This window comes from Jaculus jaculus, chromosome 7 (genome assembly GCF_020740685.1).
Source record: "Jaculus jaculus isolate mJacJac1 chromosome 7, mJacJac1.mat.Y.cur, whole genome shotgun sequence".
Lineage (NCBI taxonomy): Eukaryota > Metazoa > Chordata > Mammalia > Rodentia > Dipodidae > Jaculus > Jaculus jaculus.
In genome coordinates, this window is record NC_059108.1 from 119,009,023 (window position 1) to 119,034,708 (window position 25,686).

Sequence of the window (25,686 nt, forward strand, 5' to 3'; positions counted from 1 at the left end):
AAGCAATGTAATTTACATACAGCAAGCCACTTCTAGAGTAGCAAAATATTTGTTCTAATTTCATTTTGTAAGTAGATATTTGCACATGTTAACTTGGCAAACAATATGTGGTAGTTGAATTCCCTAGTGGCATCTTAAATAGACAGGCCTACCTTTTGAGTAACTACAGATATCTCAACCTTTTGTTTTGAGATCAAGGACGCATTACAAGCAAGGAAGTATGCGTCTAACATGCATGGAGCCCTGGGTTCAATTCCTAGCACCAACAAAATAAACAATAAATAGTAAAACTATAGACCAATAAACCTTATGAATATACACCAATATTGATAACAGCTCAGTGAGAGTGCTTACCTAACACATACAAGGCCCAGGGTTCGATACCCAGCACTTAAAAATTGTAGTGGAAATGGTATCTACGTATCATTCAATGAGCTCATTTTACACTGCAACCTCTTCCTTCAAATTTGGGGTGCTCCTGTAACAGTAAAAACTATTCTGAAATAAAAGACATCTCCTAAAAAAAAAAAAAAAAATGAAATAAAATCACATAGTAAAGCGTGGGATAGCTAAACTCAGGTAAACAATGCAAAACCCTAATTTAGGGGAAAAACTGTGTGTTACAGCTCATAAACTAGGTATATGTCTTTAAATCTCTACAGGGCGTGCAGCTCAGTGGCAGCGTGCTTGTCTAGCAGTACGACAGTCAGTCTCGGGTCCCATCCCTGACCCTGGGAATCCGAACCAGCCCCCAGAGCGCAGAACCAGCAGCGGAGGACACAACGGGCACCAGGGCCACCCAAGCTGCGCGTGTGCACCCAGCGCGGCACCGCCCTCCACACGCACCCCCTCGAGCCTGCTGTGAGATCCTGCCTCGGATGCGTCCCGCAAACCTGCTCGCGCGAGACCTCCCCACCCCGCGAGACCTCCTCATCCCGCGAGACCTCCCCGCCCCCCGCCTCGCCCCATGGCTCCGCCCCTCAGAGCGCTGATTGGCTGGAGTCGGGGCGGGTTCCGTGGTTAGCTTCAACTCCGTCTTTCCACCAGCCAATCACCGCGGTCCCCAGCAGTCAGCTCCGACGTCCTTCACGTTTCCTCGGCGCCCGCCCCTGCGGCGTCGGCTGGAGCCGCTGCCCGCCCTCTGCGGCTTCCGTGTCGCGTCCAGGGCCAGAGGCCCTACGCACGCGCAGCGCGTCCCGCGGGCGCCTCCCGGGAGCGCTTGGGCTCGGGCCTGGTCACCTCCCCGTCTGCGGACTGCCGCTAGGTTATTTGAACGCGAAACGACGACGCCGAGTCGGGTGCACGGATACCGATGGCGCCTCTTTGCCGACAGTGACGTTTGTCGGGGAGGGTGGAGCGAGGCCCGGGAGGAGAGCGATGCAGGTCTCGGGCTGCCACGCCCGACCCGTGCTTTGGCCGCAGAGTGATGGAACCCGGGTAGAATATGACCGGTGGCTCTGCCCTCTGGCTCTGGTCTTTCTGGACCAATAACCCCTTTTTAACTGACCAGGAAAAAAAAAAAAAGATATCGCCAGAGCAGTGGGGGCTTCCAGAAATCCGGGCCAAGTTTCTTCTTAAAATTTGTGACAAGAGTATTCAAACCGGGACTGTTGGCGAGCACTCAGGCAGGGGCAGGAGGATCCCTGTGGGTCCGAGGCCAGCCTGAGACTACATACTGAATTCCAGGTCAGCTTGGACTCGTGCCCTACCTCAAAAACAAAATAAGACAAAGTATTCACGTCCAGAGAAGGGTTACAGTACAAGGCTGTTTAGTGACAGGTGTTCAGAAAATAACAAGGTTTCCTTTAGCTCGCTGCTTTCCCCACCTTTCTGGGGGGGGGGGGGGGAGGGTGCTATAACTGTACCCATTTCCTTCATTCTAACTCCAGTTCTGGCCATAGAGCCATTTCCTCTCATTTGGCTGCTGAGAAATTCTGCGTCCCATTTCAGTTCTCAAAGATCTAAACTCACTAATGGAGCCGGCCGCCATGCTTAGGTTACAAGTAGTCAGGTGCATAGTTTGCACTTTGGGACAATCATGAACAGTGTTACCTTAAAGAAATCTATGAAGTATCATTTTGTGTGTATGGACACACATTTGTTGTATATGTAGGTATGGAGTTTCCTGTTCAGAAAGCATACGTGTGTTCAATTTTAGCAGCTACAAAGTATCGTAGGCAGAATCATTGTAAGCAGACGCAGTGGGTTCCCACCCATCACTGGGGACTGCAAAGCCAAAATTAAGACAACCAAGACATCAAAGATTCATTACGTGCAGCAGACAAGGAACAAAGAAACAAAAGTAATGAGTGTATTCAAAGGGAATTTTTTTTGGGGGGGTGGGGCTTGAAGTAGGGTCTCCTAGCCCAGACTAACCTGGAATCCACTGTGTAGTCCCAGGCTGGCCTCAAACTCGTGGTGATCCTCCTTTCTCTGCCTCCCAAGTGCTGGGATTAAAGGCATGTGTCAGCATTTTATCTTAATTACAACAGTTGGGTTTCCTTGATAAGTGACTACTAACTGCTGAGATTTCCTTAGCAAAAATTTATAAGTCCTTAGAAGTCCTGGGCTGTTTATATCACCAAGATGTCAACAAAATAATGAAGTGTCATTGAATGCTGAAATTATAAACTCTTTGGAGCTAGTATTTGTGCACTTTGCTGACAGGTGTCAAATATTAGTGTTTCTCCCTTTAAAATTTGAAATATGGGGCTGGGTAGATGGCTTAGTGATTAAAGGTACTTGCTTGCAAAGCCTGCCAGCGCAGGTTCAGTTACTTAGTATACATGTAGAGCCAGATACACAATGTGGCACAGTTATCTGTAGCTCATTTGCAGAAGCAAGAGATCCTGGTATACCCATTCTATCAGTCACTCAGTCTGCCAGAATCTACGTACCTATTTATCTCCCCCCAACTCTCCCTTCCCCCCCCCACAAATAAATGAATAAAACAAATTTTTTAAGAAAAAATAGAGCTGGGTGTGTTGGTGCATGCCTTTAATCCCAGCACTTGGCAGACAGAGGTAGGAATATTGCCATGAGTCTGAGGCTACCCTGAGATTACATAGTGAATTCCAGGTCAGCCTGAGGAAGAGTGAAACCCTACCTCAGAAAAAAAACGGAGAGAGAGGGAGGGAGGAAAGGAGGAAGGAAGGGAGGGAGGGAGGGAGGGAAAGGAGGAAAGAAAAAATAATAAATTCAAATTTTTCCATGGCATGCTAAAATTCCTACAGCACACCAGGGCACATTTGGGAGCCGTGGTTGCAGCCATGTAGAAGGCATGTCTTTTTTTTGTTTTTGTTTTGTTTTTTTAAGGTAGAGTCTCACTGTAGCCCAGGCTGACCTGGAGTTCACTCTGTAGTCTCAGGGTGGCCTTGGACTTATGGTGATCATCCTACTACTGCCTCCTGAGTGCTGGGCTTAAAGGCGTGCACCACCATGTCCGGCTTCCTTTTTTCCTTGAATGAGTATTGTCCATCATTTTCGTCCAGCATGCTACTTCTTGAAGGCCCACTGCAACCCCATCCCTCGTCCATGTGGATGCACTTTCTAAAACTAAGCCTGACAGGAAACCTTTTAAATGACCACAACCAGCAAGCAGTGAGTCCAATAGACCAGTCCAGGTTCTGACCTGTTTCCACGGAAGGCAAATCTAAAACTACCTTGGGAAAGTGATGAGGATGTGGCTCTGAATAGAGTGCTTGCCTACCTACTATCCTTGAGGTTCAATTTCCAGCACCACAAGTCAAAACCACAAAAAGGAGGCTGGGGAAATGGCTTAACAGTTAAGGCGTTTGCCTGGGAAGCTTAAGGACCCTGGTTCGATTCCCCAGGACCCACCTAAACCAGATGCACAATGGATGCATGCATCTGGAGTTTGTTTGCAGTAACTGGAGGCCCTGGCATGCCCATTCTCTCTTTCTATTTGCCTCTTCCCCCCTCTTTCAAATACATAAGATAAAATATTTTTTAAGCCAAAAAAATACACATATAGAACACTAAGCTGGATGCAGTGTCACACACTTTAATTCCAGCACTCAGGAAGCGGAGGGAGGAGGATCACATAGCCTGGGGCTACAGAGTGAGCTACAGGTCAGCTGGATTAGAGTGAGGCCCTACCTCGGAAAAAAGGAGGGGCTGGAGAGATGGCTTAGCAGTTAAAGAGTTTGCCTGCAAAGCTTAAAGATCCAGGCTCGATTCCTCAGGACCCACATAAGCGAGATGCACAAGGGGCACATGTTCTTGGAGTTCATTTACAGTGGCTTTAGGCCCTATCATGCCCCACTTTCTCTGAAATAAAGTTAAAAAAAAAAAAAACTACATCAGAAGGTAACAATTTAGTATTCTAAGTAAAATGTAAAATAAATTACACTATTTTCAAAGCAAAGCCAGGCACTTGCTTACAAAGTCTAAAAACCACAGTTTTATTCCCCAGTACCCATGTGAAGCCAGATGCACAAAGTGACGCAGGCATCTGGTATTCGTTTGCAGTGGTAGGAGGCCCTGGCATGCCCATACTTACTCTATTATTCTGCTTCTTCCCGCCCCCCCCATAAATAAATAAATAAATTTTTTAAAGGCTGGATGTAGTAGCAAACACCTTTAATCCCAGCACTTGGGAGGCTGAGGTAGGAGGATTCATTGCGTTCAAGGCCAGCCTAGGCTAGACAGAGACTCTGATTCAAAATTTAAAAAAAAAAAAAAGCCACCAGTGGTAGTTCACATCTATAATCTCAGCACTTGGGCAGCTGAAATATGGAGATTACTGTGGATTCAAGGCCAGTCTGAGCTAAAGAGTGAGTTCTGGGTCAACCTTATCTATAGTGAGACACTGGATCCAAAAATACGTAATCCAAAGCCTGGCATGGTAGTTATAAACCCAGCACTCAAAAGGCTGAAGCAGGGTATTGCTTTTCGTTTCAGGCTAACCTGGATCCATCAGTGAGTTCCAGGCTGGCACAGAGTGAGACCCTGTGTGGGAAGAAGAGGTAGGAGGATCACCATGAGTTTGAGACCACCCTGAGAATATAGAGTGAATTCCAGGTCAGCCTGGGCTAGAGTGAGACCCTACCTCAAAAAAACAAAACAAGAAAACCCTGACAGCCTAGGTTCGATTCCCCAGTGCTCATGTAAAGCCAGATGTACAGAATGGTACATGCATCTGATTTCATCTGTGGCAGCAATTCATTCTCATTCTCATTCATTCTCTCTCTCTCTCTCCCTCTCTGTCTTCCTTTGCTTGCTACAAATAAGTGAATATTTTTTAAATAACCAACCAAATATAGGGCAGGGGGATGACTTAGCAGGTAAGAGCACTTGTTGCAATATAAGGGTCTGAGACCACTTGAGTTCAGTTTGCCAGGATCAATAAAACAGCAAGGCCTGGCTAGGCATGTCTGTAATCCCAGTCCTGTGAGGAACAGAGACCCAAGACTCACTGGGGCTCATGAAAATACCAACTTTGGGGCTGGAGGGGTGGCTTAGCGGTTACAGTGTTTGCCTGCAAAACCAAAGGAGCCAGGTTCCATTCCCCAGGACCCACATTAGCCAGATGCACAAGGTGGCACACACATCTGCAGTTCGTTTGCAGTGGCTGGAGGCCCTGGCAAGCCCATTCTCCCCCCACCCTCTCTCTCTGTCAAATAAATAAATAAAAATAAAATATTTTCAAAAAAGAAAACAGCAACTTCATGTTCCAAGAGAAACTCTGTCTCAAGGAAACAGGCAGACGCGTAGTAGAGGAAAGACAGCCTACATCCCCTTCTGGCCTCTGTGTCGGCACATGCGCAGTGCTACACCACACATATTACACACAAAAAGTGTCGAAAGGAAACAGGAGAAGCTCATTAGCTTGAAGACCAGCCTGCCATTAGTGAAACACACTGGTTGATACTATTAAATACTGGGACAATAAGACTCACAGTATACCTTATTGCCTATTTACAGGAATTTTCAATGGCCTTCCTACCCCTCAGTACCTCATATCTGATACCCGTATGCTCAATGAATAAAATAGTTAAATTAAGCTGGGTGTGACGGTGCACACCTTTAATCCCAGCACTCAGGAGGCAGAGATAAAAGGATCACTGTGAGTTCAAGGCCACCCTGAGACTACATAGTGAATTCCAGGGGCTAGAGTGAGACCATACCTCAAAAAATCAAACAACAACAAAAAAAAAAAAATAAGCAAGATACTCAGGCATGGTGGCACATGCCTTTAATCCCAGCACTTTGGAGCTGAGGTAGAAAGATTGTCATGAGTTCCAGGCCACCCTGGACTACACAGTGAGTAGGCTAGAATGAGACCCTGTCTAAAAACAAAGGAAAAAGAAAACAAAGATAGACTCAAATTCCAGAATATAACTTTACCTGGCTTTCTGTGGGTTATGAAAGTTGTCAATTCTCAAAACTATGGATATAACTACAACTTGTCCAAATGTCTGACTCATGTCTTGGTTACAATACTGTTATCAATAAAGGTAACTGGATAGCTATGGATAGCTATTATATATTACAAGTAACAATACAAATAAGACCAGAAATAAACGTATAGAACAAGATAATAACAAAGAAAAGTTAAAAATAACAAACATGGGGGCTGGAGAAGACGGCTTACCAGTTAAGGTGCTTGCCTGCAAAAGCCAAAAGACCCAGGTTCGATTCCCCAGTACCCACCCAGATGCACAAGGTGGCACATGCATCTGGAGTTCATTTGTAGTAGCTGGAAGCCCTGGTGTACCCATTCTTTCTGTCTCCTCCTCCTCCTCCTCTCTCTCTCTCTCAAAATAAATAAAATTTCTTTAAAATAAAAAATATTAATGTTAAAAAAAAATAGGTTGATATTGTATATATGTAAGTACAATGATTGTGATGGGGAGGTAATATGATCGAGAATGGAATTTCAAAGGGGAAAGTGGGGGGGAGGGAATTACCATGGGATATTTTTTTTATAATCATGGAAAATGCTAATAAAAATTTAAAAAAATAAAAAGATCCTAGGACAGAACAAGTTTAAGGAAAAAAAACTCTAGTGCCTTTTATTCATAATGTAACCAGAGTCGAGACGCCATAGGAGGCGACCACATCTGCCAAGTTCTGGACAACAGTGAGGACAGCTTCCTCAGGTCTCTTGTTGAGTCTCACCTCCAGAAGAAAGCTTGCATTTGCTTGCTATCTCATACACTTGAATGACGAGCTTTAGCTGATTGATGATTTCCTTGTCTGCTGTTTTCATGTGGAATCCCAGCATCTTCATAATAGTGTCTCGGAAGTCAGCAGGCTGCAAGGGACCACCACACACACCAAGATACAGCATTAGTTTGAGTCACCCACTAATTATGCATAATGAAATTGGTACTAGAAATTTAGTCTTGTAAAGTTTATTCATTAGAAGATAGCCTACTTTGGGGGCAGGTATTGCGTTGTTGTTTTTGAGCTGTTCTTGCATTGCAGGCTGGCTTTGAATCCATCATCCTCCTGCCTCCCTCTCCTAAGTGCAATGCTGGACTTACAGGCAAACTTCACTAGCCCAGCTCAAATTTTTTTTCTTGTATTTTTTTTTTGTATTGTTTTGTTTTTTTAATCAGGCTCTCACTCTAACCTAGGCTGAGCTGACCTGGAACTCACCCTGTAGCCCAGGCTGGCCTTGAACTCATCATGATGCTCCTACCTGAGCCTCCCAAGTGCTGGGACTAAATACATGAGCACCACTTTCAGCTCAAATAGTTTTTTTGTTGTTGTTGTTGTTTTTTTTTTTTTTTTTTTGGTTTTGCGAGGTAGGGTCTCACTCTAGCCCAGGCTGACCTGGAATTCACTATGGAGTCTCAGGGTGGCCTTGAACTCACGACAATCCTCCTACCTCCGCCTCCCAAGTGCTGGGATTAAAGGCATGCTCAAATAATTTTTTTTAAGTTAATAAAATGGTCTGTTATATTACAAAAGTTCTTTTAAAATTTCCTTTGTCGGGGCTGGAAAAGTAGCTTAGCGGTTAAGGTGCTTGCTTGCCTGCAAAGCCAAAGGACCCAGGTTCGATTCTTCAGGGCCCACGTAAAATCAGATGCACATGGTAGCATAGGCATCTGGAGTTGATTTGCAGCAGCTGGAGGCCCTGGCGTACCCATTCTCTTTCTGTGTCTATCTGCCTTTCTCTCTCTCTCTCTCTCAAATAAATAAATATGTTTAAAAGTTCCTTTGCACTGGGGTTGGTAGCACACACCTCTAAGAAAACTTCCTCTGCATTTTAATCTTTTTTTTCTTATTTTTACACTTCTGTATACCAAATCTAATTCTATACTGCTTTCTATTTTTCACTCATAAAGCAATTACTGTATTTTATTTTGGGGGATGGGGGTTCAAAGTAAGGTATTGCTTTAATCCAGGCTGATCTGGAATTCACTATGTAGCCTCAGGCTGGCCTTTAACTCACAGTGATCCTCCTACCTCAGCCTTCCAAGTACTGGGATTAAAGGTGTATGTCACTTTGCCTGGCCCAGTTACTGTATTTTATTTGCATTTTTTGTTTGTTTTGAAATGAGATATTACTATGTTGCCCAGGCTGGCCTTTAAAGGTTCAGGACTAGGGATGTAGGGATGTAGTTGTTAAGAGTGCTTGACTAGCTTGCACAAGGCCCTGGGTTCAGTCCTCAGCATTTCATAAGGCTGGGTGTGGAAGCACATTTGGGAAGTGGAGGCAGCAGGATCAGGAATTCAAGGCCATTTATCCTGGGCTACAACATAGGGATTCTGAGGACAGCTACATAAGGCCCTGTCTCAGGAAAAATCAAAACAAACAAACAAACACCAGGGTTATACTGATCATCCTGCCTCAGTCTCCTAAGATGAATGGGAGCATAGGCATGTGCTACTAGATCAGGCATATGCTACTACTAGACCTGGCAAGAGCCTTTTGGGGTTTTGATCTGCTATATGATAAAGGCAGTACTCAATACATACCTCTCAACCCATCCTCCAAAGGCCATAAATCATATTTGGGTTTTTTGGTTTGGTTTGGTTTTTTTAGTTTTTTGACACAGAGTCTCACTTTAGCCCAGCCTGACCTGGAATTCACTATGTAGTCTCAGGGCGATCCTCCTACCTCTGCCTCCCGAGTGCTGGGATTAAAGATGTGCACAACCACACCCAGCTTTTTTTTCTTTTTCGGATCATAAATTATATTTGAAGAATGTTATAGCCTTCCATTGGCATGTGGTTGAGGAAATGGATAATGGATATCCCGAGCCTGCAGTGGCAACTCTAGAGGAGAGAGACGCCAGTTTCCACAAGCGTAGAACACAGACAATCTTCCCACCCAGAAACGTGACAGTTCCCCGTGTTGAGAACAAGTTGGCGAACTGGGGAGTCAGCACATTGGCTGGTGGGGAAGGACAGAAAGAGGCTTGGCAGCACACAAACCCAGGAATGGCAGCTCTATATGGCAAGGTTTCTGCGGGGAGGCTGCAGGGTGTCCTTTAGTGGTGGTAGTGAAGGTACAGACAAGGAGTGGAAAAAGGGAATTGTTCAAAAAGGAAGGGCTCACAGAACTAGACATCATCCTCCATCCCCACGACAAGACTTCCAGCAAACTAGAAACCAAACTCACACCTGCAAGCCAGCTCAAGACAGCTGAAAGTTCAAGACTTGCCTGGGGTACAGAATGAACCCAAGGCCAATATGGGCAATTTAGTGAGTCCTTGTCTCAAAAAAAGTTATTTTTTTTGAATATTTTATTTATTTATTTAAGAGTAAGACACAGAGAGAGAGAGAGAGAGAGAGAGACAGAATGGGTACACTAGGGCCTCTTGTCACTGCAAACAAACTCCTGACACATGCACCACTTTGTGTGTGTGGCTTTACGTGAGTACTGGGGGAATTGAACCTAGGCTTTGCAAGCAAGTACTTTTTGTTTTTGTTTCTCGAGGTAGAGTCTCACTCTAGCCCAGGCTGACCTGGAATTCACTATGGAGTCTCAGGATGGCCTCAAACTCATGGCAATCCTCCTACATCTGCCTCCCGAGTGCTGGGATTAAAGGCGTGCGCCACCATGCCCAGCTTGCAAGCAAGTACTTTTAACCACTGAACCATCTCCCCAGCACTGCTCCAAATAAATTAAAAGCTGTTTTTATAGCTTAGTGATAGAGCACTAGTCTAGCAAACTCAAAGCCCTAGGTTCAATCCCTAGTACCTCAAACAAGCAAACCAACAAAAAAAAAAAAAATCTACATTCGCTGTTACAACAGAAGAGGGCAATAGTGAGCTGCAAAAATCATATCTTTTTAGAAATCCATTAAGTAAACCTAACCAGCAGCTACTCTAAGCTGAAAATATACAATGACCAGGGCAACTAAAATGATTTTGAAATGAACAGGCAAAAGGCAAATAACTTGGTATTATTTTAAGCAGAAAATAGCAATAGCAAGGCAGTACCATCTAGACAGACCAGGTGATGAAAATAACCCCCCTCAACACACACACACACACAGGTATGGAGCACAGGAACCACGTTTGTACAGCTGTGGAGGAAGGCTCAGAAGTTAAAGGCATTTGCTTACACACCTGACTGCCCAAGTTTGATTCCCCAGTACCCACGCAAAGCCAGACACACAAAATGGTGCATTATGTCTGGAATTCATCTGCAACAGCAAGAGGTCCTGGTGCACCCATATACAAGCCCTCTCACTGACTCTCTCTCTTGAATAAGTAAATAAATAGTTGTTGTTTTTTTTTAAGAACTCATCAATTCAACCAGCATTTACAGACATGGAAGATCCCTTGCTTTAAATCAGAAATATAACAGTACACAATGTAAATGGTCAGAAGCTACATCCACATGTCTACTGGACAAAGATGTGATCACTGGAATCAGGCAAGATAGGCAGAAAATTGTCTCTAAAACGAAGAGTGAGCTGCTGTTTGTCCAAAGGAGATTTGGCTGAAAACCAATGGACAATGAGAGAGACAAGAACGAGGAAGAAAATGAACACTCAGAGAAAAGAGATGGAAACTGAGAAGAAACAATGGCTGTAGCCTTGTTTTGTTTTGTTTTGTTTTGTTTTGTTTTGTTTTGTTTTGTTTTGTTTTGTTTTGTTTTGTTTGTGGTGCTGGTGATTGGACACACGCACATGCTAGGCAAGTACTCTAGGGCTGAGTCTCATCCCTACTCCCAGAAAAAGAAAATGACCACAGGATTTTGTTCTAAGTGTATCCTAAAGAAACCAGTTGGGCCGGACATGGTGGCGCACACCTTTAATCCCAACACTCAGGAACAGAGATAGGAGGATCACTGTGAGTTCCAGGCCAACCTGAGACTACATAGTGAATTCCGGTCAGCCTGGGCCAGAGTGAGACCCTACCTCGAACACAAACAAAAAAAAAATTGGTTTCAAATTTCTTAAGAATCCAGTATGTCCCTCCTGCCCTCCTCCCTCCCTCCTTCTTTCTCTCATAAATAAATAAATAAATTTAAGAGTCCAGTGGTGGCGCACGCCTTTAATCCCAGCATTCAGAAGGCAGAGGTAGGAGGATCACCGTGAGTTCGAGGCTACCCTAACACTCCATGGTGAATTCCACATCAGCCGGGGCTACAGTGAAAACCTACCTCAAAAAAAATAAAATAAAAGAATCCCGGATGGAGATGTGACATTATAGCCCTGGGTTTGAGCCCCAGCACCACCAGAAAAGGAACAGTGTTCTATAAGTACAGTGAAAATCTAAGCAATCTTAAAAGAGCCATCTAGATTGTCACACAGAATCCAAGACACACAGTTTCCTTGGAATTTATATTCGTTCATATGATTCTACCTGCCAGTTAGTCAGAGATTGTGTGCACAAACCTAAGCTAAAAGAATCACATCTCTCATGCCCACACGGTGGATTCATGGCGAGATGCACTGGGCCTAACTCGGGCCAAAAAGACCTTTTCCTGGGATTCTTTCTCCCATCACAGAAACCAAATATGAAACTTCCCAGCCATCAGTGGTCATGCTTCCTGTCACATGGGAAAAGCCACTGGCATTCAGACTACCTGTTACATAGGTGCCAAGAAGAAATGGGAGAAAGTCTTTTAAGGTGCCAGGTGTGCATCCTGAAGCCCAGGTCTACCTTTGCCCTTCTAAGAGGGTAGCGTCTTTAACTTATTTTTTTTATTTAATTAATTATTTATTTATTTATTTGAGAGTGACAGACACAGAGAGAAAGACAGATAGAGGGAGAGAGAGAGAATGGGCGAGCCAGGGCTTCCAGCAATTGCAAACGAACTCCAGATGTATGAGCCCCCTTGTGCATCTGGCTAACATGGGACCTGGGGAACCGAGCCTCGAACCGGGGTCCTTAGGCTTCACAGGCAAGCGCTTAACTGCTAAGCCATCTCTCCAGCCCTTTAACTTATTTTTGACCCCATAAGCCAATACATTCCCTTTTAAGAATCTGAGTTAGTTAGAGTCTAAGTTGAGGTGGCTGTTGATCATTTCAATGAAATTAATTTTAAACATGTTAATAAAAGAAAGACCTCTTTGGGCACAGTTAAAGGGGAGTGTTTTCAAATCCTGCTGGCCCAGGTTCAATTCCCTAATATCCCACATAAAGCCATATGCACAAAGTGGTACATGCTTCTAGAGTTCATTTGCAGTGGCAAGAGGCCCTAGTGTATCCATAGTCCCTCTGTTTCTTTCTCTCTCTCTCTTTGCAAATAAATAAACATTTTTTAAAAATGACCAGTTCTCTAGGTTCAATTCTCCAGAACCCACGGAGAGCCAGATGCACAAGTCAGCACATTCATCTGGAGTTCACTCCTTGCAGTAGCTAGAGGCTCTGGCTTGCTCATTCTCTTTATAAATAATAAACAATAAAATATTTTAAAATAAAAAAAAATGACCAGTTCTGGAGAGATGGCTTAGCAGTTAAGATGCTTGCCTGTGACACCTAAGGACTCAGGTTCGATTCCCCAGAACCCATGTAAACCAGATGCACAAGATGGCGCATGCATCTGCGGTTCATTTGCAGTGGCTTGAGGCCCTGGCATGCCCATTTTTTCTCTCTCTCAAATAAATGAATAAAATAAAAGTTTTATTTGAAAAATAGACCTCTTGTTCTTGTCCCAAGACTCCTTTCGGCGTGCTGTTCATAGTGGGGTGTTCAGGAGTAACACCAGCTGGCATCTGACTGGCCCTCACTTTGTCCGATGTCTCCTCTTGCTCTCCAGAGTCTAATGTAGTTTTCAAATTGTCTGTTTGTGGAACTGCCTTCTCTTTCATCATTTCAACTTTCACTAAGGACTGCCTGAGCTTTTCAATGGTTTTGTCCTGTAAGGATGAATGTGGATGAAAGAAAGATGACTTTGATTAGATCTCCTGTAAATAACAGACAGACGTGGTGGAGCATGGTTCCCCACACATATGCCTTTTTAAATTTTTTTAAATTTCTTAAAATTTTATTTATTTGTTTTTCTGAGGTAGTATCTCACTCTAGTCCTGGCTGACCTAGAACTCATTTTGTAGTCCCAGGCTGGCCTCAAACTCGCAGTTTTCCTCCTACCTCTGCCTCCCTAGTGTTGGGAGTAAAGGCCTTCACCACCACCTCCTGCAGTTTATTATTTAGTACTTATTTTTGGTTTTATCCTGGAAGGGTCTCATTCTAGGTCTGACTTGGAACTCACTCTGAAGCTCCAGGCTAGCTTTGAATTCTCGACAATCCTCCGGCCACTGCCTCTTAAGTGCTGGGATTAAAGGCGTGTGCCACCACACCAGGCTTAAATTGTATTCTTTCTACTATTCAGGGATTTATCAATCTTCATTAATATATACCACCACTCCCAGCAGTGCCTTTTTTTAAAGATAGAGATATATGAGCTGGGCGTGGTGGCGCACATCTTTGATCCCAGCACTCAGGAGGCAGAGGTAGGAGGATTACCATGAGTTCGAGGCCACCCTGAGACTACATAGTGAATTCCAGGTCAGCCTGAGCTAGCGTGAGACCCTACCTTGAAAAATAAAATAAATAAATAAATAAATAAAAGATATAGATATATGAAAAAGAAAAAAGTTTCATACTTTCTAAATTAAAAGGATACTTTTCAGGCTTGGTAGTTAAGCATATGCCTGTCAAGCCTAAGGACCCCGGTTCGAGGCTCGATTCCCCAGAATCCATGTTAGCCAGATGCACAAGGGGCGCACACATCTGAAGTTCGTTTGCAGTGGCTAGAGGCCCTGGCATGCCCATTCTCTATCTATCTATCTGCTTATTTCTCTCTCTGTCCATAGCTCTCAAATAAATAAATAAATAACAAAAAAGTTTTAAAAAATAAATAAATAAGGGATACTTTTCCTTTTTTTTTTTTTTCCTTGGTTTTTCGAGGTAGGGTCTCACTCTAGCCCAGGTTGACCTGGAATTCACTATGGAGTCTCAGGGTGGCCTCGAACTCATGGCAATCCTCCTACCTCTGCCTCCCGAGTGCTGGGATTAAAGGCGTGCGCCACCACGCCCGGCTAGGGATACTTTTCTACCATGATACTCTATATTAAACATTTTTAAAGTTCATTGAGAGACATACAGCAAATATAGGAATGGAGCAAACTTAAGTGACTTTGCAAAGCCTCACTTCCTTTACTTACTTTAAGGACATTGATTCTTGTCAGTTGAGTTTTCATATTTTTATTTGACAATTTCAAATCACTGAGCTGTTTCTGAAGTTTCTGAATTTTCTCCTCCATTCTCGGTGTCTTCAAATTCTGCTGAGCGTTCAACAGTGTCTCTAACTGTTTGGACTTCTTGTGTTTATCAACCTGGGAATTCTGAGTCCTGAAGTTTTCCTTTGTAGAAATGAACAGAATTGAAATGTGCTTTAGCATGCCGTCCCGCACCGCCACAACCCACAACTCCATACTAATGAGCTGCAGGCTTAATCATACTTGCACAAGTAAATATTTTCACCATAAATATAAATTATTCATCAGGAAAGTCAAAGTAATGACTCAATGGCACCAAGGGCACAGTTAAACAGTCTATTTTATAAGAGCTAAACCACAGCATTGATGATGTCATCTATTCCAGGAAAGTACTATAAGGACATAATAAATCCCTGCCTACAGAATTACCACGCTATTTAAAACATTAAAAGAAAAGTAATGCAAAGATCAAATAAGTGAGGCTGGAGAGATGGATCAACAGTTAAAGGTGCTTGTTTGTAAAGCCTGGCATACTGGGTTCAATTCCCAGCACCCACAGAAAGCCAGATACACCAAAGTGTCACATGCAACTGGAGTTTGTTTACAGCCAGGAGAGACCCTGGAACATTCATACCCTCTCTGGTATTTGGTTTTTGTTTGTTTGTTTGTTTGTTTGTTTGTTTTGTTTTTATCTTCTTGAGGTAGGGTCTCACTCTAGCTCAGGCTGCCCTGGAATTCACTATGTAGTCTCAGGGTGGCCTCGAACTCATGGTGATCCTCCTACCTCTGCCTCCCGAGTGCTGGGATTAAAGGCATATGCCACCACACCTGGCTTAAATTGTATTCTTTCTACTATTCAGGGACTTATCAATATCCATTAATATACATGGAGTAACTTAACTATGTGCAAAATTACCTTAAATGGTGTGACAAAAATGTTATGACAATTTTTTTAAACATTTTAATTTATCTATTTGAGAGAGAGTATGTATGGGCACTCCAGGGTCCCTGCCACTGCAAATGAATTTGAGACTCATGTGCCATTTAAAAAAAATTTTCTTTGTTTATTTTTATTTATTTATTTATTTGAGAGCCACAAATGAGAAAGAGGCAGAGAGAGAGAGAGAATGGGTGCATCAGGGCCTCTAGCCACTGCAAACGAACTCCAGATGCATGCGCCACCTTGTGCATCTGGCTTACGTGGGTGCTGGGGAATTGAGCCTCAAACCAGGGTCCTTAGGCTTCACAGGCAAGTGCTTAACCACTAAGCCATCTCTCCAGCCCCTCATGTGCCATTTTGTACATCTGGCTTTACATAGGTATTGAGAAATGAAAACAAGCTGTTGTGTTTTATTAATATTTTTATGTATATATTTTCAAGCAGAAAGACATACAGAGAGAGATGGAAAGGTAGAGAGAGAGAGAGAGAGAGAGAGAGAGAGAGAGAGAGAGAATGGGCCTTTAGCCACTGCAAACAAACACCAGATGCGTGTGCATCTGTCTTTACATGGGTACTAGGGAATCAAATCTGGGTCACTAGTCTTTGTAGGAAAATGCCTTAACCATTGAGCAGTATTTCCAGCCCCAGCTGTCAGGCTTTTCAAATAAGACTCTAGTCATTGAGCTACTCCCCCAAAAGATGAATGTTTTTAAATATATATTTAAATTTTTATTTATTTGTTTATACATTTATGTATGTATATATGCATACCAGGGTCTCTTGCTACTGCAGACTAACACCCATCTGTCTTTACAGATGCTAGAGAATTGAACCCAGGTCATAAGGCTTTGTAAGCAAGTGCCTTTAGCCATTGAGCCATCTCCCCAGCCCAACAAATGTTTATTTAATTTTTTTAAAAATATACTTTATTTATTTGAGAGGGAGAAAGAGGGAAAGGGGTAGAGAGAGAGAGAGAGAGATTGAAAATGGGCACACCAGGGCCTCCGGCCACTACAAACAAGCTCCAGATACATGAGCCCCCTTTTGCATCTGGCTTACGTGGATCCTGGAGAATCAAATCTCGATCCTTTGGCTTTGCAGGCAAACGCCTTAACCACTAAGCCCCCCTTTTTTTTATTTGAGAGAGAGGAAAAGAGGCAGATAGAGAGAGAGAAAGAATGGGCACACCAGGGCCTCTAACCACTGCAAACAAACTCCAGATGCATCTGGCTTACATGGATACTAGGGAATCAAACCTGGGTTTTTAAGCTTTGCAAGCAACTGCTAAGCCAGCTCTACAGCCCCCCAACAAATATTAAATTCACTTGGTAGACTCAGGGTGGCCTTGAACTCACAGTGATGTGTATATATATATTAGATAGATAGATGGATAGATAGATAGATAGATAGATAGATAGATAGATAGATAGATAGATAGAGATAGAGATATATACATACATGTATATATGTATAAGCTGGGTCCAATGGCACAAGCCTATAATCCCAGCACTTGGGAGGCTGAGGCAGGACTGCCACAAACTTGAGTCCAGCCAGTGTTGCATAGCTATATAGCAAAAGCCTGTCTCAAAACAAAAAACAAAACAAACAAACAAAAAAGCGGGGGGGGGGACAGAGAGAAGAAAATTATATGTACATATGAAGTCTTTTACATACACACACATACATACATACGTATATACATACATACATATAATACAGCTTTAGTGATGTAAGCTATTGATAAAATATGATCAATTTTGTTCCTTAAGAAATGTCTATCCTTCCTGAAGTTCTTACTTTGTTCCTTCCTGAGTCTAATCTCCCTGGAGAAAAGTCATTGATGGCAATGTCTTCTTCTGGATGTTTCAAGGGCCTTTTTTGATCCCTACAGTTTTCTTCTGGTTGGAGGGATTCTCGAGCTTCTTCATGCAGACGATGCAGCTGCTCCAGGCGCTTTGTGAGCTTCTCGATCTCCTGCTGCAGGCCTTCCGTTCTCTGCAAGAAAAGATCCATGTATAGAAACACTCCCTAAGCTCCATGCCTTCTACACTGCTTCAACCTGTGAGCAAGTCCTGTTTCTATTAATATCGAGGTGACATTGAGCTACTGAGCAGATGACAAGATTGGACAAACAGAGGAGTTTTTGTTGTTTGTTTATTTTGGGGTTTTTGAGATAGTCTGTCCCTTAGGTTGACCTAACACACAGCAATTCTCCTACCTCAGCTTCCCAAGTGCTGGGATTACAAGTATAAACCACTACACCCAGCTGTAGCAGTACGTTTTTTTTTTTGTTTGCTTGTTTGTCTGTTTTGACTTTTTTACCCAGGCTGTCCTATAACTCACTATGTGGACCAGACTAGCCTCAAACTTGCTATGATCCTACTGTCTCTGCCTCCCAGTGCTCTGACATATAAGGATAAGGGTTTTTTTAGAACTAAGAAACAAAGTTGCATAATAATTTTTAACTTTTTTATTTTTATTTTTATTTATTTGAAAGTGATGGACAGAGAGAGAGAGAGAGAGAAAGAGATTGAGAGACAGAATGGGCGCAGCAGGGCCTCCAGCCACTACAAACAAATTCTGGACGTGTGTGCCCCCTTGTGCATCTGGCTAACATGGGTCCTTGGGGAATCGAGCCTCGAACCGGGCTCCTTAGGCTTCACAGGCAAGCGCTTAACCGCTAAGCCATCTCTCCAGCCCCAATTTTTAACTTTTTATGTATTTGATTGTTTATATGTTTTTTGGTTCTTATAGACAGGGTCCTGCTATGTAGCTCAGGCTAGCCTGGAACTCACGGTCCTCTTTGCCCCTGCCTCCCAAATTCAAGGATCATAGGCTTGTGCTGCCATGCCCAGCTCATGTGGAACTGTTTCTAAGTTAGAATTACTGAATTTACACTGCACTATACCAAGAATTTGTCATGTAGTGACCTATTTAATCTTTGCAGCCATATTGTGAGGTCAGAACTGCACCCCTTCACCCCATTTCCCAGATGAAACTGAGGCAGGAACGGATGAGCACCCTGCCCAAGAGCAGACAGCTGACAAATGCTCGTGCTGGGTCTCCCAGCTCTGTCCTCTCTCCATACTTCGTCCAACACAGCAAAGACACCCATTCCTGTCTATTACTGTAGTAATGAAAAAGGCCATTGAAACTAGGACTCAGTGCTGCCTCCAGAACATTACAGGCTATTGCCAAGTCCCTTAGTTTCCCTTGAGAAACAGACGGTAAGACCCTATTGCTGAAGACTTCACATGCCTGAGCAGCAAAGTCACTGAGAAATCAAGCTGGTGCTGAGCAGAAAACCTTCTCCCTATAGACCAGCCGACTGAAAGCTGGAAAAAGCTGTACTGTATGCTGCCCTATGGGAGACAGAAGTCATCAGCGGTGAAAACAATGGACACTGGAAGCCTCAAATTTGGCCACACAGGCCAAATGACTGAATGAGTGCAATAGTGGCATGTCTGCTCTGGGGAAAACCAACTGCTCTATAATTGGACTGAAGGCCCTCTCTAAGGTAGGGAATACATGCCTGGTAATGAAAACCTAATCAAAAGCAGGGGAGGTCATGAGCCTTAGGGGTATAAAGTCTGCTCTTGTCTGGATAAATGTATATATTATTCTCACCAAACTGCCCTGAAAGCACTACACTTAATGTTCATATTCATATATTAATGCAACTCTCACTTCTGGTTAGAGAAGCTTCTCTTTTCAGATGGTGATAACCACTGGGATGACCCAAAAGGTAACAGAGTGCTGAGAAGAAGTGACAGGAGTGTCCAGCACTGAAACATCTCCTTCACACTCTCCAAGGCTCAGGGTCCATTGCAGAAGAGGTGGCAGAAAGAATGTAAGAGCCCATGGAAAGGTAGGACTCCTTACAATACAGCTGTCCAGACAGAAATTGGCCTTGATATCCATGACCTTGCAATGCCTAGCAATTCTTACACAAGACCCTCAAAATTAGAGAAAAAGATGATGACATCAAATTAAAAGAGAGACTGATGGAGAGAGGGAGGGGATATAAGGACAGCAGAGTTGTGAAGGGGAGAGTGGAGGAAGGGAGGGAAATATGGTTTATTGTCTGTAAGTATAGAAGTTGTCAATAAAAAATAAAAATTAACAAAAGCTACAACCTAGGGCCACAATGTTAGCTAAACTGGCTAATGTCAAAATCAACATCTCAAACAGAATCAAGTTGGAAAGAATGGCTTTTCTGTCTCACTTACCAATTTCCATGACCGTTCGCTGGTGCCAATTTCCTGTATCCTCTCTTCCACGGCGTCCTCTGTGGCCGGAATGGGGCCAATGCTGTCACTCAGAAGAGTAGCCAAGTGGCTGAGGAAGTTCTGGTGCTGGGATCGCTCAGCTGTGGGTCCCCGACTGCCCTCATCTGGAGGCCCATCCAGCTCAGACGCTTGGTTCTCCTGATGGATCAGATCCTGTAGATAATCGTCCCAAATCTGCTGCCCATCATTCAGTCCTTCAGAGTAAAATGTTTTCTCTCTCTCAAGGTTGTTGGCCAGGATAGCTTCACCCTCATCCTAAATATACCGACACACAGGGTAAACTTCCACTTACCACTGAATACAGAGCAGAGACATCTTTGTCCCTGCTTTTGAACTGTGTAGATAATAATAGCACAAAACTTCAGGGGGAAATAAATTTAATAATTGGAAGAGAACCAGGACATGGTGGTGCACACCTTTAATCCCAGCACTCGGAACGCAGAGGTAGGAGGATCGCTGTGAATTCGAGGCCAACCTGAGACTACATAGGTGAATTCCAGATCAGCTCCAGCTAGAGAGTGAGACCCTACCTCAAAAAAACAAAAAACAAACATAAAAAAGAAAGGAAGGAAGGAGCGGGAAGAAGGAAAGAAAGGAAAGAAGGAAAGGAAAAAAGAAGGAGAGGAAGGAAAGGAAGGAAGGAAGAGAAAGAAGGAGAGAAAGGAAAGGAAGGAAGGAAGAGAAAGAAAGAGAGAAAGGAAAGGGAGAAAGAAAAGTCAGCGGAGTGGATGTTTTCACAAAACATTATGTTTATTTGATATAATAACTTTGATAATAAAAGAGTAGAAATGAAAGAAGTTACATTTCTACCCACCCCTCGCCTGCTTCTATTGTATAAACATAACAAGAAAAAAAAAAAAAAGGCAGATCATGTGATACTTATTTGCCCCACTTCCATGGGAGAATTCCACCTTTACAAATTCAGCAAGGTGTTCTCCCCCACCTGGGCACCGCTGCCAGTTTTGAAATTGGAGTTAGCAAATTCAGTTGCTCTAGGTTTTGTCATGGGAAATTGAGAAATGGGAAAGGAGCAAGAATTACGTAAGTGATGACAGGTTTGTATCACTAAAATCCTAGAGGGGACAAGGACAGAGGAAGAAAGGTCAGAGCCGCATGGACTCTGACTCTTGGAGAATATTGCAAAGAATTTTTATTTATTTACTTATTTGCCAGCAGAGAGTGAAAAGGGAGGGGGGAGGGAGAAAGTAGTGGCATGCCAGGGACTCTAGCTGCTACAAACAAATTTAGGCCAGGCATGGTGGTGCACGCCTTTAACCCCAGCACTTGAGAGGCAGAAGTAAGAGGATTGCTGAGAATCTGAGGCCACCCTGGGACTACATAGTAAATTCCAGGTCAGCCTGAGCTAGAACGAGACCACATCTCAGAAAAAAAAAAAAAAATTATAGACACATATGCCACCTTGTGCACATGGTTTATATGGGTATCGGGGAATCGAACCTGGGTCCTTCACAGGCAAGTACCTTAACCGCTGAGCCATCTCTCCAGCACCTGATTTTTTAATGGAACACCTCACATTAATCAAATCATGTAGGTCCTTGTTTTATAGTCAAGTTATGTAATAAACTGTTACAATGTAAGGATTTCGCAGAAAGCTTTCATCACTTCCTCGACTACAGTCTGTCTTCTCTCCTGCTCTTTCAGACTTCTGTAGCGTCTTCTACTCACCCTATCAATCACTGGCTACCAGAGCCCAAATTCATTTCCTTCCTAAAGCAAATCCATGCCATAATGCTAGAGGTCAGTGGCCAGTGTCCACAACCCACTGACGACTTAGCTTGGTGATTCCTGGGCCCCAGCTGGAATACTTTTCACTTTCTCAGTGCCTCTCTGACCACTTGTATCCAGACCCACAGCCCCTGGTTTTGTCAGCGATGGAAACTAATCCTTACCAGAAATCTAGAGCTCCAGCATCCCTCTCTCACCGTACCTCTCTCCTCCCCATGGTCTCACGGCCCCATTCCCTCCAAACTTTTTGGCAAAATCAGGGACGTTCAATCCTCCTTGCACATATTTTCCACATACTGGAAAGGCTTCCAGGGGCCGGGGTGATGGCTCAGCTTGTAAGGTGTGTGTCTTGCAAGCACGAGAACCTGAGCGATCTCCAGAACCCATGTGAAAATGGGAGGCCTGCTGATGCACCCCTGTAGTCACAGCATGGGGGAGGCAAGACAAGCAGATCCCTGGGGCTCACTAGCCATCCAGGCCGGCCTCCTTGGTGAGTTCTGGGCCAGTGAGAGACCTTGTCTCAATAAGAGGTTGGTGGTGCCTGAGGAATAATACCTAAGGATGTCCTCTGACCAGCACACTCACAGGCACACACATGCACCCACACTTGGTTACACATACACATGTACATATAGGAAGGAGGGAAGGACTTCCAGTCCACCATGCTGTTTCCTCAGGACCTCCATTAAGAAGACCAACATTGGGCCGGAGAGAATGCTTAGCAGTTAAGGCACTTGCCTTGCGTAGCCTAAGCAGCCATGTTCGACTTCCCAGATCCCACATAAGCGAGACACACAAGGTGATGCATGCAGAAGGTTGCATGTGCGCACAAGGTGGCACATGCATCTGGAGTTTGATTATAGTGGCTGCAGGCCCTAGCATGCCCATGGTCTCTCTTCTCTCTCCCTCTTTCTCTCTTGCTCTCACTCATAAAAAAAAATAAATAAATAAAAAATAAAAGCCAGTCTGTTGGGCTTGCCTCAAAAAAATGAAAATAAAAGGTCAACATTTACCCTTATCTCATGGAGTAATACAAGGTAGTACAAATCTTGTTTCTTCAACAGTCAGTCGAACCTTCACTCACCTTCACTGGGAACATGTCCAAGGAATCTTCTTGTCCTCTCAGATTCACATGAGGTGGGATCCTGCTAGGGCATGACAGCTTTTCCTCTGAGAGAACTGCTTTTTGCTCTGTCTTTTCTCTTTCCACCAGATGTACTCTATGTAAGATATTACTAGGTAACAAAAGAATGAAACCAACACAATAAATTTCCAAATTAAGTAAAACTAATGAAAAATCTTCCAGCTAAAATGTATTAAATAGGGCTGGAGAGGTGGCTTAGCAGTTAAGGTGCTTGCCTGAAAAGACAAAGGACCCACATAAGCCAAATGCACAAGGGAGCGCATGTGTCTGGAGTTCGTTTGCAGTAGTTGTAGGGTCCTGCTGTGCCCATTTTCTCTCTCCCTCTTTCTTTCTCTCTCTCTTTCAAATGAATTTTAAAAACCTATAAAGTATTTTTTAAAATGTATTAAGTAAGCATACCAAGCAAAATATACTTCTTGTGAAAAGAACTATGTCACCATTCACTATTTCTAGGGCAAGACTGGTCATGGCTCAAAAAAATTAGAAAGGAAAGCAACCCAGTGTTAAGTCTTGTACTTGTTCTGCTTTCTGCTGGGAAATTCAATGTTGAAACCAACTTTGTCAAGGTGACATTTGGATATGAACATTCATGCCAGTGTGGTCCTGGTATGATGATCACAGGTTCCATATAGAAAAAAATAGTCCTATTTAAAAATACCTAAATGTGTTCCTCAGCGGGGATTCTATAAGCAAGAAAGGAATTACAAGAATAGAGAATAGATACGTCAAAAATCATGCTTGGTCATGAGATACACAAAAGTTCCGATGTCTCCTCTCTGTGGTCGGCCCAGCTCAAGGCGACATGGCCTAGCGCACCAAGAAGGTCGGCATCGTCGGTAAGTATGGGACCCGCTATGGGGCCTCTCTCCGGAAAATGGTGAAGAAAATTGAGATCAGCCAGCACGCCAAGTACACTTGCTCCTTCTGTGGCAAAACCAAGATGAAACAACGGGCTGTAGGCATCTGGCATTGCGGTTCCTGCATGAAAACGGTGGCCGGCAGGGCCTGGACCTACAACACAACTTCTGCTGTCACAGTCAAGTCTGCCATCAGAAGACTGAAGGAACTGAAGGACCAGTAGAACCCTGTCATTTGAGACATCCCTGGCCTGCAATAAATGGGTTAATTTATGTAAAAAAAAAAAAAGTTCCGATGTGAGCAGCTAATAATTTGGTTCTTGTTTTTGTTTCTGGTTGTGTGGTATTGGGGAATATTTTCAATCTATTTTTCATATTCTTATGCCCTCTTCTATCCAAGAATTGCATCCTATAAAAAAAGTCACTGAATTTATGTCAGGTTAAAAGAAATTACCATTGGGGGTGGTGGTGCACACCTTTAATCCCAGCACTCAGGAGGCAGAGGTAGGAGGATCACCGTGAGTTTGAGGCCACCCTAAAACTACATTGTGAATTTCAGGTCAGCCTGGGCTAGAGCGAGACCCTACCTTGAAAAACAAAAACAAACAAGCAAACAAACAAAAAGAAATTACCATTGGGTATGGTGGTACACACTTTTAATCCCAGCACTCAGGAGGTAGAGGTAAAAGGATTGAAATGAGTTTGAGGCCAGCCTGAGTCTACATAGTGAATTCCAGTTTAGCCTGGGCTAGAGTGAGAACGTACCTTGAAAAAAAGAAAGAAAGAAAAGAAAAAGAAAAAAATTACCCATCTAGGCATTTGCCACCACCTGGGAGGTTGAGGCAGGAAGATCATGATTTTGAGATCAGTCTATGCAACAAAATAAGACCCTATTTTTAAATATATATATATTTTATTTATTTATTTGAGACAGAGAGCATCAGACTTGAGAGAATGGGCATATCAGGGCCACTAGCCACTGCAAACAAACTCCAGATGCATGTGCCACTTTGTGCACCTAGTTTTACATGGGTTTCTAGAAAATCAAACCTGGGTTCTTAGGCTTTACAAGCAAGCAAGCACCTTAACTTCTAAGCCATCTCTTCAGCCCAGACCTTGTTTTTTTTTTTTTTTTTGGTCCATTTTTTATTTATTTATTTATTTGAGAGCGACAGACACAGAGAGAAAGACCGATAGAGGGAGAGAGAGAGAATGGGCGTGCCAGGGCTTCCAGCCTCTGCAAACAAACTCCAGACGGGTGCGCCCCCTTGTGCATCTGGCTAACGTGGGACCTGGGGAACCGAGCCACGAACCGGGGTCCTTAGGCTTCACAGGCAAGCGCTTAACCGCTAAGCCATCTCTCCAGCCCTTTTTTTTTAATTTATTTATTTGAGAGGGAAAGAGAGAGAGAGCACGTGAGAGAGAAGAAGAATGGGCGGGTGCTTCAGGTCCTCTTGCCACTGCAAACTCCAGATGCATGCGCTACTTTATGCATCTGACTTTACATGGGAACTGGGGAATCAAACCCAGGCCTCCAAGCTTTGCAAACAAAGGCACATCCATCTCTCCAGTCCAAGACACTGTTTTTCTAAAAAGGTAGCTGGGTATGGTGGTGCATGCCTTTAATCCCATCACTTGGAAGGCAGAAATAGGAGGATTGCCATGAGTTTGAGGCCACCTGAGAGTACATAGTGAATTCCAGGTCAGCCTGGGTTAGAGTGAGACCCTGTCTCGAAAAACCAAAAACAATAAACCAATAAATCAATAAAATAAAAATAAATAAAAAAATAGCCGGGTGTGGGGGTGCACACCTTCAATCCTAGCACTTGGGAGGCAGAGGCAGGAGGATCACCGTGAGTTTGAGGCCACATTGAGACTACATAGTGAATTCCAGGTCAGTCTGGACTACAGTGAAATCCTACCTTGAAAAAGAAAAAACAATAATAATAAAAAGTTAAAAAAAATAAAGCAGAAAGGAAAAAATAGGGAGGCTAAATACTGGGTATGGTGGTGCACGTCTTTAATCCTAGCACTTGGAAGGCAGAGGTAGGAG

General features: G+C 43.6%; 1 protein-coding gene and 1 pseudogene across 1 annotated transcript in view; one reads left to right on the forward strand and one right to left on the reverse strand.

The window, feature by feature from the left end:
* Window positions 1-1,260: 1,260 nt before the first annotated feature.
* LOC101617647 overlaps window positions 1,261-25,686 on the reverse strand; it is a 44,209-nt gene continuing 19,783 nt past the window's right edge. The window contains exons 3-9 of the mRNA XM_045155583.1: window positions 22,717-22,852; window positions 19,827-20,141; window positions 17,395-17,592; window positions 14,604-14,801; window positions 13,077-13,295; window positions 7,144-7,279; window positions 1,261-1,502 (exon numbers count right to left, since the gene is read on the reverse strand). Of these exons, the coding sequence (XP_045011518.1) occupies window positions 1,261-1,502; window positions 7,144-7,279; window positions 13,077-13,295; window positions 14,604-14,801; window positions 17,395-17,592; window positions 19,827-20,141; window positions 22,717-22,852 (1,444 nt within the window). The remainder of the gene's footprint in view (window positions 1,503-7,143; window positions 7,280-13,076; window positions 13,296-14,603; window positions 14,802-17,394; window positions 17,593-19,826; window positions 20,142-22,716; window positions 22,853-25,686) is intronic.
* LOC101618036 lies at window positions 23,579-23,931 on the forward strand (annotated as a pseudogene).